We start from the raw sequence: 17147 nt of genomic DNA, 5'->3' as shown, positions 1-17147 counted from the left end.
CTCCAGCCATCCTGGACAAAGCAAGTGTAGGGGCTATACTCCCCATGAAGTGGGTCTCTGGACCTCACTCCCCAACATCAGGTAGAACAACAATGGTGGGCATCCGGGGAATGAAAAGCACAGCGCTGTCTTAAAACTCTGCTGGCCGAATTAGCATAGACGAGCTCAGGTTGGCGTTCGAAACATAATAAGTAGATTCCAAGGTTATGACCGAAGTCAGACAGATATCCAAGTGGAGAAGAAAGGCAAAAGGATGTCTTAGCTTGGGCTGCCATAACAAAATTTCATAGACTGGGTGGCTTGTACAATAAAAATCTATGTTCTCACAGTTCTAGACAGTGGAAGTTCAAGATTAGGGGCTAGCATGGCTGGGGTCTGGTGAAAGCTCTCTTTCTGGCTTGCAGACATCAGTCTTATGGCTTATTCCTCACAGGACAGAGAGAGAACAAGCCTTTTGCTGTCTATTCTTCGAGGGCATGGATCCTGTCCCGAGGGCCCTCCTTCATGACCTCATCCAACCCTAATTCGCTCCCAAAGGCCCATCTCCAAATACCATCACACTGTGGGGTAATAATAAGAATTTTGAGGAGACACAGACATCCATGCCATAACAAGGGGATATATAAGGAAAATGGGAGAGATCTTGACTCTGGTGGGACAAGGAGAACAGGGGGAGATCAGGCAGGGAGAGAAGTGCTTGTAGGTTGAGGTTTAACTGGATTCAGAAAACAAGAAGTAGACTTGGGCCTTTCTTCTACCCTTCAGCCCTGTCTCTTCCCCTCCCCTCTTCTTCCGACACGCAGCTTTTCTTTCACCATGCTCCCCTGGGCTTTGTTGTCAAAATAGAGATGGGAACATGCAGATTTCCAGAATAATTATTTTGACATTGAATAGAAATTATGACCATAAAGTTAATGACCCTACTTGGAAGTTAAGTCAAGGAGTGATTTTTTTTTTTTAATTTTGATCAAAGAATTAGACATCTCAGTGGATGGTGTTTAAATAACATCCCCAAATAAAGATAAACACAGCAGACCTTCTATGTTCTTATCTCCTTCATGACCCTCTGTTTAGCTCTTGCCCTCCTATGGTCAGGCAGGGCATGTGTTACAGGCTATGTTACAGGACACTGCTAATCGATTGCATGGTCACAAACAGGTCACAAGTCAACCTTTTAAAAAAGAATGGTCCTGCCCTACTAGTTTGGCTCAGTAGATAGAGCATCGGCCCCTGGACTGAAGGGTCCCCGGTTCAATTTCAGTCAAGGTCACATACTTCAGGAGGCAACTAATCAATGTATTCTCTCACATAGATGTTTCTCTGTCTCTCCCCTTCCCTTCCACTCTCCCAAAAATCATTGGAAAAATATTTTCAGGTGAGGATTAACAAAAAAAAAAGAATCATCCTTTTCAGAAACAAAAAGAGAAGACTGTGGAAACCTAGGAAGCTTCCCTTCTTGCTAAATCCTGTCCTAGATATGCCCACATGTATACGATCCACTAAAGCAGCGGTTCTCAACCTGTGGGTCGCGACCCCTTTGGGGGTCGAACGACCCTTTCACAGGGGTCACCTAAGACCATTGGAAAACACATACATAATTACATATTGTTTTTGTGATTAATCACTATGCTTTAATTATGTTCAATTTGTAACAATGAAAATACATCCTGCATATCAGATATTTACATTACGATTCATAACAGTAGCAAAATTACAGTTATGAAGTAGCAACGAAAATAATTTTATGGTTGGGGGTCACCACAACATGAGGAACTGTATTAAAGGGTCACGGCATTAGGAAGGTTGAGAACCACTGCACTAAAGGAAGTAAAAATGAGCAAATATGACAGTGAGCACATGTTTCTAAAAAGAGGGAGGCATTTAAAAATAAGAATAAAAAATATTTTTAAAAATGAATAAAATTATTCCAGGATCTTTCCATGCATTTACAAAGCCTTCAGAGCTTAGAGCACCACTTACTCCAAACGCTGCTCTGACTCTTCAGCACCTAGTAGAGAACTAAGATAATCATCCAGAGAATTCCATTGGAAGAAATCACAGATGCACAGATGCCTGTGGCTAGAAGGGACCTTAGAAGTGAGTAATTTAATCACAGAAGGTCATACCAAGACAGGGGCCTTTTAAGAGAGAGCAGACTGATGCAAGAGTTCCTTGGGCTCCAAAGGACTTTCAATTGCAGAAGCCCTGCTGGTGCAACTGACTCACTTACACAACAAATGCTTACGGAGTGCTGACGGCATAGCAGGCACTGCTCTAGGTGCTGGAGACAGAACAGTGAACAAGGGGACAGAGATCTGGCCCCTAACAGCTTACATTCCAAAGAGAGGGCCACGGGCTTGAATAAGTAATTTCATGGAATGCTGGTTTAGCAGAGAGTGGTGGAGGGAAAACACCATGAAGAAAGAGAGATTTAAGTCCGCCTCATTGTCCTGCAGCTGTTCACCTAATATTTACTCATTCAGTCGCTACTACACAAGCATTTATTAAGCACTTATGGGGAGCAGGCAGTAGGCTGAAGAACAGACTCAGCAGTGGGGATAAAAGATGGATAAGACATGGGGATCCTCTGCCCAAGGAGCAGATGCCCTGGTGGTGAAAACAAAGCATTTGCCTGCCAGACAACAGACATATAAAGTGATGTGAGAGCAGGAAGGTGGGAGAAACCTTCTGCCTGGGGTGTGAGATGAGTGCTCTGTAGGATTTAGGATAAGGGCATTTCAGGCCAAGAGAGTTTCAGACACAACACCACAGAGAAAAGAGGGTCCGTGAGGGGTCCTTGAGGCCAAAGCAGGTAGAGCAGAAAGAGAACAAAGCAGGACCTGAATCCCAGCGCTGCCCCTCCTCCGCAGTGTGAGCCTGGACAAGCTGCTTGACCATTCTAGCCCTCAAGTTTCTTCTCTGAAAAATGGTGCTGGTGATGATCACCTTGTTATATTACTGAAATAATTTTCAATACACATATGACAGTAAAACCACTACGCCAAGCTCCTGGTGATGGGGAATGGGCCTGGCAGGCAGGTTGGGTGAGACTGCTAAAGGGGCCATGTAAACTGCACTTGGTATTCCTTCTATTGCTACCCAGTTTGAAATCCTTATCCCCTACCTCCTACCTTGTATCCTGTGTGGGGAATATTAAGTGTATGTGCCAGCTATGGAGCTAAGTGTTCTTCCATACATAAGTGATCTCATCTCATGGTCATAGCAACCTTGGGGGAGGATATACTATGATGATCTTCATTTTACATACAAATGAGGCGAAGTGAAGTTCAATGTGATGCTCAAAGGGACACAGTCATCAAGTAGCAATTTCATCCCGCCTATTTTCCTGCCCGCATGCTCTACCATCTCACTCAGTTCTTGTCTTAGCTCTGTGTTGCTCATCAGTCTTCTTTCACCCCACTGACTCAACTGTCCAGAATGGTCTGCTTGCTAGCCCAGCTTTAAAGCCATTCTGAGTAGCTAGCTGCCCGCCCACCTTGAGCTGGGGCTACCTGACGATCACTACCCTCCACCACCTGCCAGTTTAAGCCGGGACTGGTACTCTGCTGCCCCCTCCTGTCTAGGGCCAGAACCTCAACTGCTCCCCTGGGGCCTCAGTTTAATCCTACCATTCCATTTCCTCAGTATCTCAAGATAGAAAAGAACTGTACTGATTTGCTATGATTTCCATTTCACTAATGTGTCATACATACACATAAAAACTTCTGTTTATTATGTTTTTAGTTTGCTTCTAGTGACAGGTTACACCCAGGAGAGCTTTTCAAAAGTTTATCTCATTGAACATTTTTAGCAGCCTATGTGTTCTTATTGAGGGAGAAAAGAGAGGAAGAACCCAGAGTCCTATAGGAGCCACTCAAAATGTTTCCACTTACACAGGAAATCTTCAGAGGCCTACAATGACTGAACACTCCAGACAGGCTGATTTATTGAATTTAGTAATATTTAATAATAGTCTTGTCCTAACAGGGAGCTTTTAAAAAATATATAAGATACAATTGAAATAATATATAGCAGTATATTTATATCCTGTCAAAGATAAAATTTGGATTGACAAGTTGTCACAACTAAAGAACAATACTGTACAACTGTTAGGGTCCCAAATGCATGGTTGTCATATCCTAAATTAAAGTAGTCTTTACAAGTAAGTTAGGCCAAAATAAAAAGTGTAATGAAGGGTAAAAGAAAAGCAAAGATTCCCTATTAAAGAGTCCGAAAGATTTAAAGTAGGAAGAAATCATATTCAAATGCAGCATTGTAGGTAACAGTAAATGTGTGAACATAATTACAGATTTGCTATTCCCAACTCTTCTTCTTATAGTTTGTAATATTTGTCAAGTTCTGTCTATAATCATGACATAAATCAAAGAAAGTGCACTTTCAACAAGGAATGTTACTACAAACTGAGAGAGAAAATAGTTAATAACATGTTATGTCCATTGCCTTTTTAGCAGACCATTCCAATCAGCAGGTTATTCAAGTCTAGCCTTTTTTATTTTTTAAGAAATGTTTCTGTACCTGGTTAATTTTTCAACCATATCTCCCTGAAGCATAACTTAAGAAATAATTAAGTGATGACAATGCATTTGTTAACAGGGTTAATCTCAACATCCTGGCACTAATGCCCACAGCTCTTCAAGCTCTGCCCACCAAACACTTCAGGCAAAGGCAGTCATCTGCCTAAGACAGCAGTTGGCAACATTTACCATAAAGTAAATTAGACATATTAAAATCAAGGTGCTTGCAAAATAATATGAAATCTGGGTTCAACAACAAAGAAAAACAGATTTTATTTAACCCTCTGCTTGATGAGCAAGCTGTATTATTTTTCTCTTTTTCTGTTTTTGTTTTGTGACTTTTTCGGTTACAACGGCAGTAAGTTCTTATCAAAATCTTTCATCAGGTAGTCTTCAAAGGCATAACAAGTACACATACGTACCCACTTCCCCTTTCTGCACAAAAACACACCTTGCAATGTGATTCTTTTTTGTTTGCATTTTGATATATATATATATATATATATATATATATATATATATATCTGCAGTTCAATCATTTTCATACAGCAGAATATTATTTAAATATAAGTAAAGAAGCTTATTCAGTGTCCTCTTATAACTACCATTTTCGATGTGATAATCATCCAACGAGATGTTTTAAGCACATGCTCTTCCCGTTATATATACTTATGTTCCTATTTAAATGCCATACATGTGCTACTGAACCAATATGTACTGTGCTCTTTAAAACATCCAAAACCAAAAATTAAAAGCAAAAATTAGGAAAAAAGGATTCTTTAACTCTTTCCTGTAGCACCCCACTATGTTACACACACCCTGGATGTGGCCATCCCATGTTTAGAGACCTCTGCTTTAGTCAAAATATGTGACCAGTTTAGTACTAAAGTCTATTCAAAATAAAATAATAATAATAATGCTATTTTAAAAAATAAATTGCTTATTTAAACATAATCCCAATTTAAGGACTGTAACTAGTTCATCTGAGATATATACATGGCTTATAGAAGGATTACTCAAAATGCAGATAATATATTAATAAACAGATAAATTAATTAAACTTCACTAGAGACAAATCTTTTATCAATAGTTTATTTAGCATATCGTTTTATAATGGACTCTTCAAATATAATAGAAGAATGATCAACTTGAAACATATTTAATTATTATATATAAAGTAAATTATCCTCCAATAAATAATCTTTGGATGTGAATGCTGATCATAGTATGGAAATCTAACTTACACACACTTCTTATAAAGTTTCACCATTTTCAAAAATATGAATGATGCATGGAAGTAGCTGACATGCTGCACAGGTAAGAACTGTGTTGAGGCTTCAATAGACGTAGGCAAAGGATGAGTAGGCAGGCATTTAAAGGTTGCGCCCACCTTAAAAATTATCAGGTTGACATTTTCAAAGCGTAATGGAGGTGCTGCATAAATGAAGTCTTGATGTTTTAACCTGAAATGCTCATGCAACTGGAGAGGAGTAGAATTTTAGGTTGATTGATCTTAGTCAGGGTTTGGCAAGCCATGGCCAAGGACTGCTTGTCTTTGTATAGTCTGCAACTTAAGAATAGTTTTTACAGTTTTAAATGTATTTGAAAAATTGAAAGAATAAATAGAAAAAAAATATATAATATGTTGTGATGTAAAAAGTATTTGAAATTCTAATTTCGCTGTTATAAATAAAGTTTTATTGGAACACAATCATGTGCATTTGTTTCTGTGCTGTCCATGGCTGTTTTCACTCAACCATCACAGAGAGCATATGACCCACAAAGTCTACAATGTTGTCTGTCACTTCACAGGCACTTTACCATGTCTAGATAACTGATGTTAGTCCTCTCGATCTCAAACTTCCCCTGTCTGTGAGAGGTGTTTCTTTCTCTCTTTAACAAACTTGATAAGTTCTCTCTTACCCATTCCCCTGGCTTATGGGTGAGTGGCAAACTCTGAGTCCCACAACTTACACCCAAGGTGCAGCTGCTTTGATATAGTCACCTTTTGCTCTCATAATGGTTACTTTCTTTTGCTTTCAGTTGATATAGACAGTTTTTGGTTTGTTTTGTTTTGTTTTGTTTTTACATGCTATCTTTGGTCTAACATCAACTTATTCTCCCAACCTTATCTGCCATTGCAATGTCCATGTTTTGTAAAGTTTGCAAAATGGGCAGCCTGAATTTTTCTGTTTTTGCTCTTTTTTAAAAAAACCTTTATTGATTTCAGAGAGGAAGGGAGAGGGAGAGGGAGATAGAAACATCACTGATGAGACAGAATCATTAATCGGCCGCATCCTGCATGCCCCACACTGGGGATTGAGCCCACAACATAGGCATGTGCCCTGACTGGGAATTGATGCTCCTGGTGCATAGGTGGAAGCTCAACCACTGAGCATGCTGGCTGGACTTGCCTTTTTTTTTAACTTCCTTTTCACCTTGCATGCCCCTCACAAAAGCTCTACCTGTTAAAAAAAATTCTGCCAAATTTCAAGGTCTACCCCTCTCATAAAGACACCTCAATCCTCCCAGTCAGAATTATCACTGTGTTATAAAGTGGTTCTACTATTTTTTTATCTCATATTATTTTACCTGGTATTATTTATTTATCTCATGTTAACATTATTGTTGATAAAGTTTGGGGGCCAAATAGTGTTATACACATCATATCCATTCATACTCTAGCCCCTCACATGACCACACACATCCTACCAACATATATTGCCTAGTTCATAGTTATTCAAAAGGTCAAACCTATAAAAGGACTTTCAGGTGGCGCAAAGACATGGAATTAAATAATAAGAAATAAAAAAAAAAACACGAGAACTTCATTCTCTTTTCAATGGTTCTGATTACATCAAGAAGAAAATCTCAATTTGTGCTACTGTGGTTTTAACCCTGATAACTTTAATAATCTCCCTTTTTAAAAAAGAGAACAATCCTCAAATTTGGAGCCTTTTGTAGGCAAATATTTCTAGCTATCTATTTATATAAAAGGCTAATATGCAAAGTGTCCCCTTGGGAGTTCAACCAGGGGTTCAATCGCTCACTATGATGTGTGCTGACCACCAGCGGGCGACGTGGAACATGGCAGGTGACCAGCGGCAGCAGTAGAGCACTGAGGGAGCAGGGGAAGGAGGAGGAGGGGAGGTGGGGAACCTGATCGGCCCTGATCTCCAGCCAGGCCTAGGGACCCTACCTGTTCATGAATTTCATGCACTGGGCCTCTAGTCTAGATACATATAAAAGCCTAAGCAACTGGACAACTGGACGACTGGACGACCAAACGACTGGCCAGTAGCTATGACGCGCACTGACCACCAGGGGGCAGACGCTAAATGCAGGAGCTGCCCCCTGGTGGTCAGTGCACTCCCACAGAGGGAGTGCCACTCAGCTGACAGACACCAGGCCGATGGCTGGCGGGCACCACTGCAGCAGTGTGAGCCTCTCCCGAGGACACTCCCCCTGAGCTCCTGAGGACACCCTGCTGCGTGCCTGAGCAGCAGCAGCAGGCACAGTGGGGCCAGGGTGGGCTCCTCCCCGGCACCTGCTGCTTCACGCACTACTTCGTGCTGTGCGGGATCAACACAGACAGCGGGCTGGAGCCCGATGAGCTGGCAGGTAAGGCTGGGCTGTGGTGGCGCGGAGGTCCACTGATCCCTGCAGGCCAGGCTGAGGGACTCCACTGGTGCACAAATCCATGCACCAGGCCTCTAATAATTTAATGAAAATGCTTTGTTTTTATTGAAATCTGTTCTTACAAATTGCTTCTATTTATGACATGAATACTAGTTTTCAATTTAATAAAAATAAGTATTCTTGATAAGTAAATTCAGGTTAACAAAAATGAGGTGGTTTAAGCAAAAATATTAAGCAATTTATAGTACAGGTGGTGTGCACATATAAGAAATCTTAATGGTATTACATAAAAATGGAAGAAACATTTGGTCAGAGCAGATACTCAATAAGGTCAAGTAATCTTAGTCCATCAACCTCCCTGTTGTTAAGCATCTACACAACGAAAAGACAGCCACGTAAAAGCCTAACCTCAGGCTTCTGAGACAGCGGTTCTCAGCAGGAAGGGGGGATGGGGAGGAGGCATTTGACAATGTCTGGAGACATTTTTGGTGGTCACACTTGGGGGTGGGGGAGGATCTAGTGGGTAGAGGCCAGGAGAACTGCTAAATATCTGGCCCAAACATCTACAGCACCAAGGATGAGAAGCCAAGCTCTAAGTCTAAGAGAAAAGAGAAAGCTCACCAGGACTACTCTTGGCCCAGCACTGCTCCAGTCCTCATTTGATCTTTGCCACTGATAAGATTCCTGGAGAAAAATCCCCCACCCAAACCTTTCACTGTTTGACATCCCCGCACAACCACTGTGCTCCATTAAGATTAGAATTTTTTTAAATGGACTGTATTGAAAAGTCCATGTCCTTTATGTGCTAATACTATGCCATCAATATTTAAATCTAACTTCCTAATTAAAACACTGTAGTTATAAATTTTTAGGTGATCTCCCATTATCAAATAGGGAAAAAATAATTAACATAAGGATTAATATAATTTGAGTAAAACTTTTATATGGTTATATGGTTCAGTGACTCAATTAAATATATTTTACATAATAAACCTGACTTTGAAATTTTAAAAATTTAATTTTTTATTAGATATGTTAGCTTTCCCAAAAGGGAGTCTAAAGAAAACTACTTTTTAAGCTAGCCCCCCCCCCCCTTCCCCCGCCTCTGCTGCCCCAAATAATTAGCATAAAAAAACTAGTGGTTGAAAAAGTATGTTTGGCTATCACTCAGCACACTATTCTCAAATGCATTAGTGCAAGCACATAATTCACACATATATATCTGAGGGTAAACTGTTTACAATCTTTGAAGCGATTTTGTGGTTAGTGCTTTCTCTTTCTCTTTCTCTCTCTCTTTTTCCAAGTAAAGTTCTTCATGACAGTTTAGAAGCAGATGGCACCTGTGTCTTTTTTTTTTCCAAATTCAGAGTTATTTTTACCCTTGCAACAGTATTTAAATATGAAAAAGTAGATGTTCTTAAAGTAATAATTCTATCATAGTCTTCACTTAATATTGAGGCTCTTCACAATGCGTACATTTCCAAATTTAGAAGTTAATATGTATGAACTTCAATTGTTGGTATAGCTGAGAGGCATCTCATGCCTTTAGGTTCAACTTGAGCTAACTCCTAATTCCGACACGCCTGTGGTGAAATGATAGTGAAGGTGAAACTGAATCTCTTTCATTTCAGAGCTACGAAGCCATCAGAAAGGCAGCACTATTTCCAACACCTGCAAGCTACGGAGGTGGCAGTTATTGGTACTCCCACTGTGAAGACGGGAAACCAATTGCTGAATGACATCCCAGTCATGGCCCCACACATTTTGGGAGAGAACAGGTCAGAGGATTTCCCTTTCCCCTGAGTCCCTAGGACTGAAGTCATCACCTCAGAAACAGAGACCACATGTCAAAGAGCAAGGGAGCATGCCACTGTCCATTTTGCTATCACTCATCCACTCTCTGAAATTATTTGTTGGGGACCCACTGAGTACTAAGCGCTGTGCTAGGTGAGGAGCACACAACAGTGAACCAGCCAAATCCACCCACAGCCTTCTGGGAGCTTCCGGTCAGTGTTCCTGTAAAGAGCCCATGCAGTTGCAGTTTCTATTCTCTCATTGCAATCCCACCGTGCTCCCGACTCAACAGCCTGAGGGAAGACTTGGGTGGCCCTGGGCGGGTGGCTCAGTTGGTTGGAGAGTCATCCTGTGCACCAAAAGGTTGCGGGTTGGTTTCCCTGTCAGGGCACATTCCATGGTTGCAGGTTCAATCCCCAGTTGGGGTGCATACAGAAGGCAATCAATTGATGTTTCTCTTGAAAATCAATGAACATATCCTTGGGTGAGGATGAAAGAAAAAAGACTGGCTGCACAGAGAACAAGAGAGGGACCACACAGTGATATTCGGTCAAGAGCACGGGAAGTACTGGCTGAAGGAAAAGAGAGGGTCCCATTCCTCCCCAGCCAGGAACCCCGGTGGAGCCCTTGTTAGAAAGTGCACATGTTTTCATGTTTCCCGAGGGAAGCATCACTGGGGCCAGAGTTCTGTGTTACCAAGGGGAAGACACCGCTGCTCAGGCTCCTGAATTCCTCCCCTCTACAGTGAAGGTATCCAGGCCCAGCCTCCTGCCCGCTCAGCCGTTCCAGAGTACAGTGCACCCAGCAGACCTTGGGGAGACACCAGAGTTGGTAGAAGTGTTTGATAAAAGAAACCCAATAATAATTTGAAGGCAAAACTAGGAGACCTTTTCTCTACAGAGCTGTGCAAATGGAGACCACTCAATGTTGACAACTGGTTTGCAGGGCATTTTTCAAAAGGACACCACCTCATAACTTTAATCTGCATACAATGAGTTAGGGCCTAAAACAGCACTTTTCAAACTGTCACAATCCATGAGTGGGATGTGAAAGCACATGGATTCGCCTGATAAATTTTAATGAAACAATAAAATCACACAGTGTAAAACAGGAAATATTAGAATACACTGTTGGTAATAAGAATAGGCATCGTTTTATTAAACTAGTTTCCATTTTATACACACCTCTGTCTCACTATCTAAATCTATTTGGTTCCTAAGCAGTAACACATATAGCAAGGGATCCTATATGATTGTGCTTCAGTTGGGTTCCATACAAATGTATTTCTTTTCATTGTGGATCAGGTTGTGGTAGAGGTAGGAACTGAAAGTCACTAGCCTAAAGAAACTATAGCTGTAACCGGTTTGGCTCAGTGGATAGAGCGTCGGCCGGCGGACTGAAAGGTCCCAGGTTCGATTCTGGTCAAGGGCATGTACCTTGGTTGTGGGCACATCCCCAGTAGGGGGTGTGTAGGAGGCAGCTGATCGATATTTCTCTCTCATCCACGTTTCTAACTCTCTATCCCTCTCCCTTCCTCTCGGTAAAAAATCAATAAAATATATTTAAAAAAAAAAAGAAACTATAGGTAAGTGGAATGAAAAGTTTTAAAAAATATTGATTCCAAAATAATTTAACTCTCTTTTTGTCCTAATTATTTTTTTATTTGGTTTCCCTGAATTTGTGTGTGTGTCTGTGTGTACATATCTAGTTTTGTTATAAACATTTTTTTCAATTTCATACAACAGACAGGAACAAAAGGTCTGAAGTAACAGAAAACAAGACGGGTTTAGTGCACAGGGCGAAATCCTCACCACAGAGCAGAGCAGGCCAAATCCTACTGTCCTGGTGCCAAACCACTAGACAGAGCCTGGACCAGACACAGGCTCCATTCTCCCTTGGCAAAGCCATTAAAACACCAATTTCTCAAATGACTGGGCAAAGGACCAACCTCTCTCTAAGATATTTTTAAGTAGAATTGAATTTGTTGGTGTATCATGATTTTTGTAAAGTTTATGACAAGCTATACATGAAGCAGTATTTTCTTTTTGTGTGTGTGTGTCGAGGGCTGACTTTTAATAGATCACAGTGAGGGAGCTGCTCAGCTACGTACGAAACCCCGACGTGAAGCAGTATTTTCAAATGTGAGTTTTGAAAATATTAATCAGTTGCCCTGTTACTCTTTTTTAAAAACAGTTGACACTTTATGTATTTTTAAATATATTTTTATTGATTTTAGAGAGAGGAAGGGAAGAGAGAGAGAGAGAGAGAGAGAGAGAGAGAGAGAGAGAGAGAAGTAAGAGAGAAACACCAATGTGAGAAACACAATCCTTTACCTCATATCCCCGAGTGAGGATCAAACCCGCAACCTGGGCATATGCCCCAACCAAGAATCAAACCAGAGACCCTTTGGTGGATGGAACTATGCTCAACCAACTGAGCCATACTGGCCAGGGCCTTGATACTCTAAAATAATCCTCCTTATCCCTACCCCTACTCCTCACCTTCATCCTGAAATAAATAAATAAATAAATAAATAAATAAATAAATAAATAAATAAATAAATAAATGCTACCACATTTGCTCAGGTCTAAATGGCTACATGTAGATCGTTGTTTCACCATCCAGGGGCTAGAAGTGGTTATAGCCTTGGGAATTTAGCTGCCTGAAATTTCCAAACACATCCTCAGCGTGTGTTCCCCTCCTAAGGTTCCCCTCCAATCCTCTTGAATTCAGGAGCCCCTGACCTACAACAGATAAGTATAATAGAAGAAGGACTACTCACAAATTCACTTATCTAGTGGGGATTGTCTGTACCCTGGAACCAACCACACTGGCAACCACATATCTGGAGCATAGTTCTCTTAGCATCTTAATGATGACTGTGCTACTAATGAACTAAATGTTTTGGCCTTAGAGTCAGGCAGCTTTGGCTCAAGACAGAGTCAAGAGGGCAAAGACTTGAAACCAGTTGTTTCAACTTCATCACTAATGCAGGAAGGAAGAGGACTTCTGTGACGCAGTCAGTATCTACTATTATAATTGTGTTGCAATTTCTGGCTTTATAGATTCTTAGTAATTATACCTGTAACACAAGTTGCTTTAGTTTTAGGACTTTTTAAAAAATAACTTTGATTGTGAAGTGATAATATTTCTCAAAATCTCAACCAATTGGAGTAAAGCAGGCACCTCACCAATTCTGGCATTGACAGAACTGACCTAATACACGTGACTGCTGAAAAACAGCAAATGTAAAAAATTTTCGTTTTCTCAAAATATTGTGATCCTGTGATTGTCCAAGTACTGAAACAACTAGGTAGCAGACTGAGAGTCTTAGCAACATAGAACTGATTTAATCTGTCCTCCAAAATGTATTGCAAAATACAAGCTTACACAAAAGCTTTAAATTCCCTAGGTTTTCCCTGTGAAATCTACCATCCCATATATGTGCACAACTTGCAGTTTATTTTCTTTCTAAACCATTTTCCCATTCCTCAAATTAAGTAAAATTTTAGTTTCCTGGTGGTGAAGCTTATTGATAAAGGTTAACATGTGCTGATGATACACTGTTGCCAGTTAGAGGCATCTGGGGTAGAGGTTACTCAGAAAGCAATTAGATTTGGTGGTGGGACAGTCCCTGCAGCACCATCAGGCACTTCCTCTACTGGTGGCAGTTTCTAAAACACCAAGTAAACAATTTTAAGATGATCTCTTTCATCGGAAGTTTTACACTGCTCCCCTGCAGCTCATCATACAATTATAGAAGGTTTGGAGCCTAGGAAGGAGACATTTCATTTTCAACTTACTAATGAATGCATGCAACAGCAGGTCTTCAGATGAACACTGAAAAACGTGGTCAAATCAGGATGTTAATGTAGACATTATTCAATGCTCAGATATTTGGAACATTTTTAAATAGTGACAAACTCCTAAATTTTCATTCAGTTCTGCCTTTCTTACACACCTTCTGTACTCCATGAGTCCTTAACAGTAATGACAAATTGGAGGAGGGGGTGACCCTTACACCTTCCCACTAAGTACCAACATCCAGAATCCTGCACTGTGGTCTCTGATGGCATCAAAAGAAAGAGGCTGTTAGCTAAACTCGTTACAGCAAAAAGACAATGAAAATGAAATTGCAAAGAAGCACTAAGCACAGAAGCTTCAACTTGTCAACAGTTGAAACTACGCCTTCAGATTCCCTATCACAAAGGGCCTGGATCTAAAATGTGGTGAAAACAGCTCTCCTTCGCTGTGGATAACAGGCAGGGAAGAAGGGAAAAGAAAGGAAGGGAAAAATAATATTCAAAGGATAAAAGTATGAGAACATGTGGCATCATTCGGGTGGCAGAACTCCCACCTGTTCAGATCTTCACAGGAGGGAGGAGGGGCAATTCTGCAACCCCAGGGCGGGTGGCGTTTTCATACATCATTTAAATAAATCACTCCAGTACACGAAACTAGGAAGAGCAGCAGAACTCTCCTAATCTCCACTGCCTGGACCCCAGGTGCTGCTTTTTTCTTGAAAGCCACGCTAGTTCATTATGCTCCCATCCACTCTTTTGAATGATTCATTCCCCTCTTCACTCGGAACAGACTTTGCAGGGAAGCTAGTATTTGAGTTTCATTTCCAGAGTCACTTGCTTTGGAAATCTTGCTGAGGTGAAGGGGGAAGGATCCAATTTAATAATCCCGTTGTGATTTGCAGGGTTACCCTCCGCTCCCGCCCCTCCCCCGCCCCCCAAGTAACTAGACAAACAGGACCCTCTGGTAAGCGATCATCCTGAGCAAAGACACCCTTTGGGAAAGCGGGGCCCACGTGCGATGGGAGCTGTCCCCCAAGGGAAGCGGCAGCCGGCGAGGAGGAAGGAGGGTGGAAGAGAGTCGGGCTGCCGCTCGCAGCTGCACCGGCCTGAGCGCTCGGGGAAGACCTGGCTCCCACTTGAACGGCGCTTCGCTCTCCTAGACGCTCGGCGGGAAGAAATCGGAGGGCAGGGAGGCCGCCTCCCACATCCGAGGCAGCTGCAGCTGCGAAAGGGACAACCCCAGCGCGCGCCGCGGGCTTCCCCAGAAGCCTGAGCCCGCACACAGGGCGCCGGGCTCCCCCAGGGCCAGGGCGCCCCCGCCCCCCCAGCGCCCCAGCCCGCCCCCCCAGTCTTACCGTCCCAGCTCCGACTCCACCTCGAAGAAATCGCTCAGAGCATCCCTTTTGGAGCCGTCGATCCAGTAATCCGGGACGAGGGTCCCGGCCGCCCGGTCCACACTGGCGGTCGAGCCGGAGCACGAGGGCACCGTGACTTTCAGCATCTTCGCGGCGGGACTCCGGAAGCCGCCGCCGCCGTCGCCGCCGCTGCCGGAGCCAACAGCCCCGCCGCTCCCGCCGCTCCCGCCGGCGCCTGCGAACGCGGAGCGAGAGGCGGCGTCCTTCACCCGCACGCACACGCCCACCGCCGCCTCCCACGGCGGCTCGCCGCTCCGCTGCGGCTCCGGTTCCGCACGCCCCGGAGGGAGGGCGGGTGGGCGGACGGAGAAGGGGCCGAGGAGCCGGGAGAAGGGTGCGGGGGCAGAGCCCGAGTGGCCGCCAGGCCAGCGGAGAGAGGAGAGGCGGGTGCGCGGTGCAGGAGAGAGGCTCCCTCCCCTTCGCTCCTTTCCGTCCCACTTCCCCTCCGCCCTCCGCCCAGCCTTTCCAGCGCCCCCCTTCGCCCCCCCTTTTCCCTTCTCCCTCTCCCTCTCCCGCAGTGCCCGCGGCGGTGCTGGCTAGGGCCGCTCCGAATGCAGGAACTCGGGGCAGCACAAGGACCAGAGCATCATCATCCTGCGGGCGCAGGAGCCTGGGAGACCGCGCGCAGTGGGACGCTGGCCCCGGGAGTGGCGGGCGCCCGGCGCGCTCTAGGAGCACGTGGATCCGGGGGGCCCCGCAGGGTGGGGGGAAAGGGACCTGGCTGTGGGAGCAACTCCTCCCTCCTGGAGCGCATCTTGGCGGCCAGCCCGTCCACCTACCCCTAGCTAACCAGCCATCCCTGGCGTGTACCTCTATCAAAGCCTGTGTTGGTGGTCTGTGTCCACGCCGACCGGCTCGCCTCTGAGCGAAGTCTTCTGTTGGAACAGATTCCGTGGTGCTGCTGCTGGCGCTGCCTCCTTGGGCACTGCTGAAGCTCTTGAAGAGGCGGGTACTGGCTGTGTCGCCTTCACTCCCAGGCTCTGAGGGCTAGCAGCACAAGTGACCCAGAGAATTACAGACCTGGAAGGGCCCTGTGGAAGCCAACCGGTCCCGCCCTCTGCCCTCAGGCAAGAGCTGTCATCATTCGTGTCAGAGAAGATTGCTCCATTTTAAAGCTCTGTCCCCTTCCCAAGAGATATGTCCCATCACAAACATTCTGTCCGTCAACCTTCAGGATATTGTTTAAATATTGGTTAAATATATATCCTGCATATTTCTATCCCTGAAGAGTTTCTTTTTAGATTTCAGCAGAAATGAACTGCAAACTAATTATATTTTGCAGTAAATCTTTATATATGAAAACAATTATTACATCCCATCTCATTTCTGGCTAATATACTCCAAGCTCTTTATTTAATGTTACTTCACAGGTGTTAGTGTTAGTCTTTTTTTTTTTTTCCTGACTTTCCTCCAATATGCATTAAACTCTTCCCAGTATGACCCCGTTCCCAGTAATACCAGTAAACAAGGTCCCATATTTTTCTCTCAGTTGTTGACTTATTGCTTACACTTAGAACTTTTCTGCTATGTTGGTGAATTACCAGCAAAAAAAAAAAAAAATTAACCAACTAGTGGTAGAAATGTAGTCCTTAGTTGATTGGAAATGAAAATCTGTTCCACACACGCAGTTTCGTGATGATGACCACGTGCTCAGTTTACAAATAGCCTAACAAACAGCAAGTCCACCTCAACTAAAAATGCTCAGGACTTTTTACTCTTCGGAGAAGGAATTCTCTCATCTCCATGTTACAAGATCAAGTTCATAAACAAAGCAAGCTAATAAAACACTCTAAAGTGAATTCCAGTTCTCCGTAGGTAAGTTTCCCTTCACTTGCGCTGAACAGTGGAGGGATGGGCATGAAGTGTGGCTAGGCCATTTTATTCACACATCTTTGAGGCTGGTCCTGAAGTGGCAGTACTGCGTGTAGGTACTTGTCTGTCGTGAGCAATTCCTTTACAAT

The 17147-nt window shown here is 43.4% G+C and overlaps 1 protein-coding gene across 2 annotated transcripts in view; it reads right to left on the bottom strand.

Annotated features, from left to right (window-relative positions):
- Window positions 1-16305, bottom strand: part of CAMK4 (calcium/calmodulin dependent protein kinase IV) — a 146457-nt gene extending 130152 nt beyond the window's left edge. The window contains exons 1-2 of one of the 2 annotated variants that reach the window (XM_081090178.1): window positions 15997-16305; window positions 15127-15361 (exon numbers count right to left, since the gene is read on the bottom strand). In XM_081090178.1, the coding sequence (XP_080946304.1) occupies window positions 15127-15272 (146 nt within the window). In that variant the 5' untranslated portion in view covers window positions 15273-15361; window positions 15997-16305. Of the gene's footprint in view, window positions 1-15126; window positions 15857-15996 lie in introns of those variants that run through there. The other variant, XM_081090177.1, reaches the window with a different exon arrangement.
- Between the last annotated feature and the right edge of the window lie 842 nt (window positions 16306-17147).

This window comes from Myotis nattereri (assembly GCF_964212035.1).
Source record: "Myotis nattereri genome assembly, chromosome: 4".
NCBI classification, from domain to species: Eukaryota; Metazoa; Chordata; class Mammalia; order Chiroptera; family Vespertilionidae; genus Myotis; species Myotis nattereri.
The sequence above is the reverse complement of the archived record's forward strand: the minus strand, read 5'-3'. Positions and strand labels throughout refer to the sequence as shown.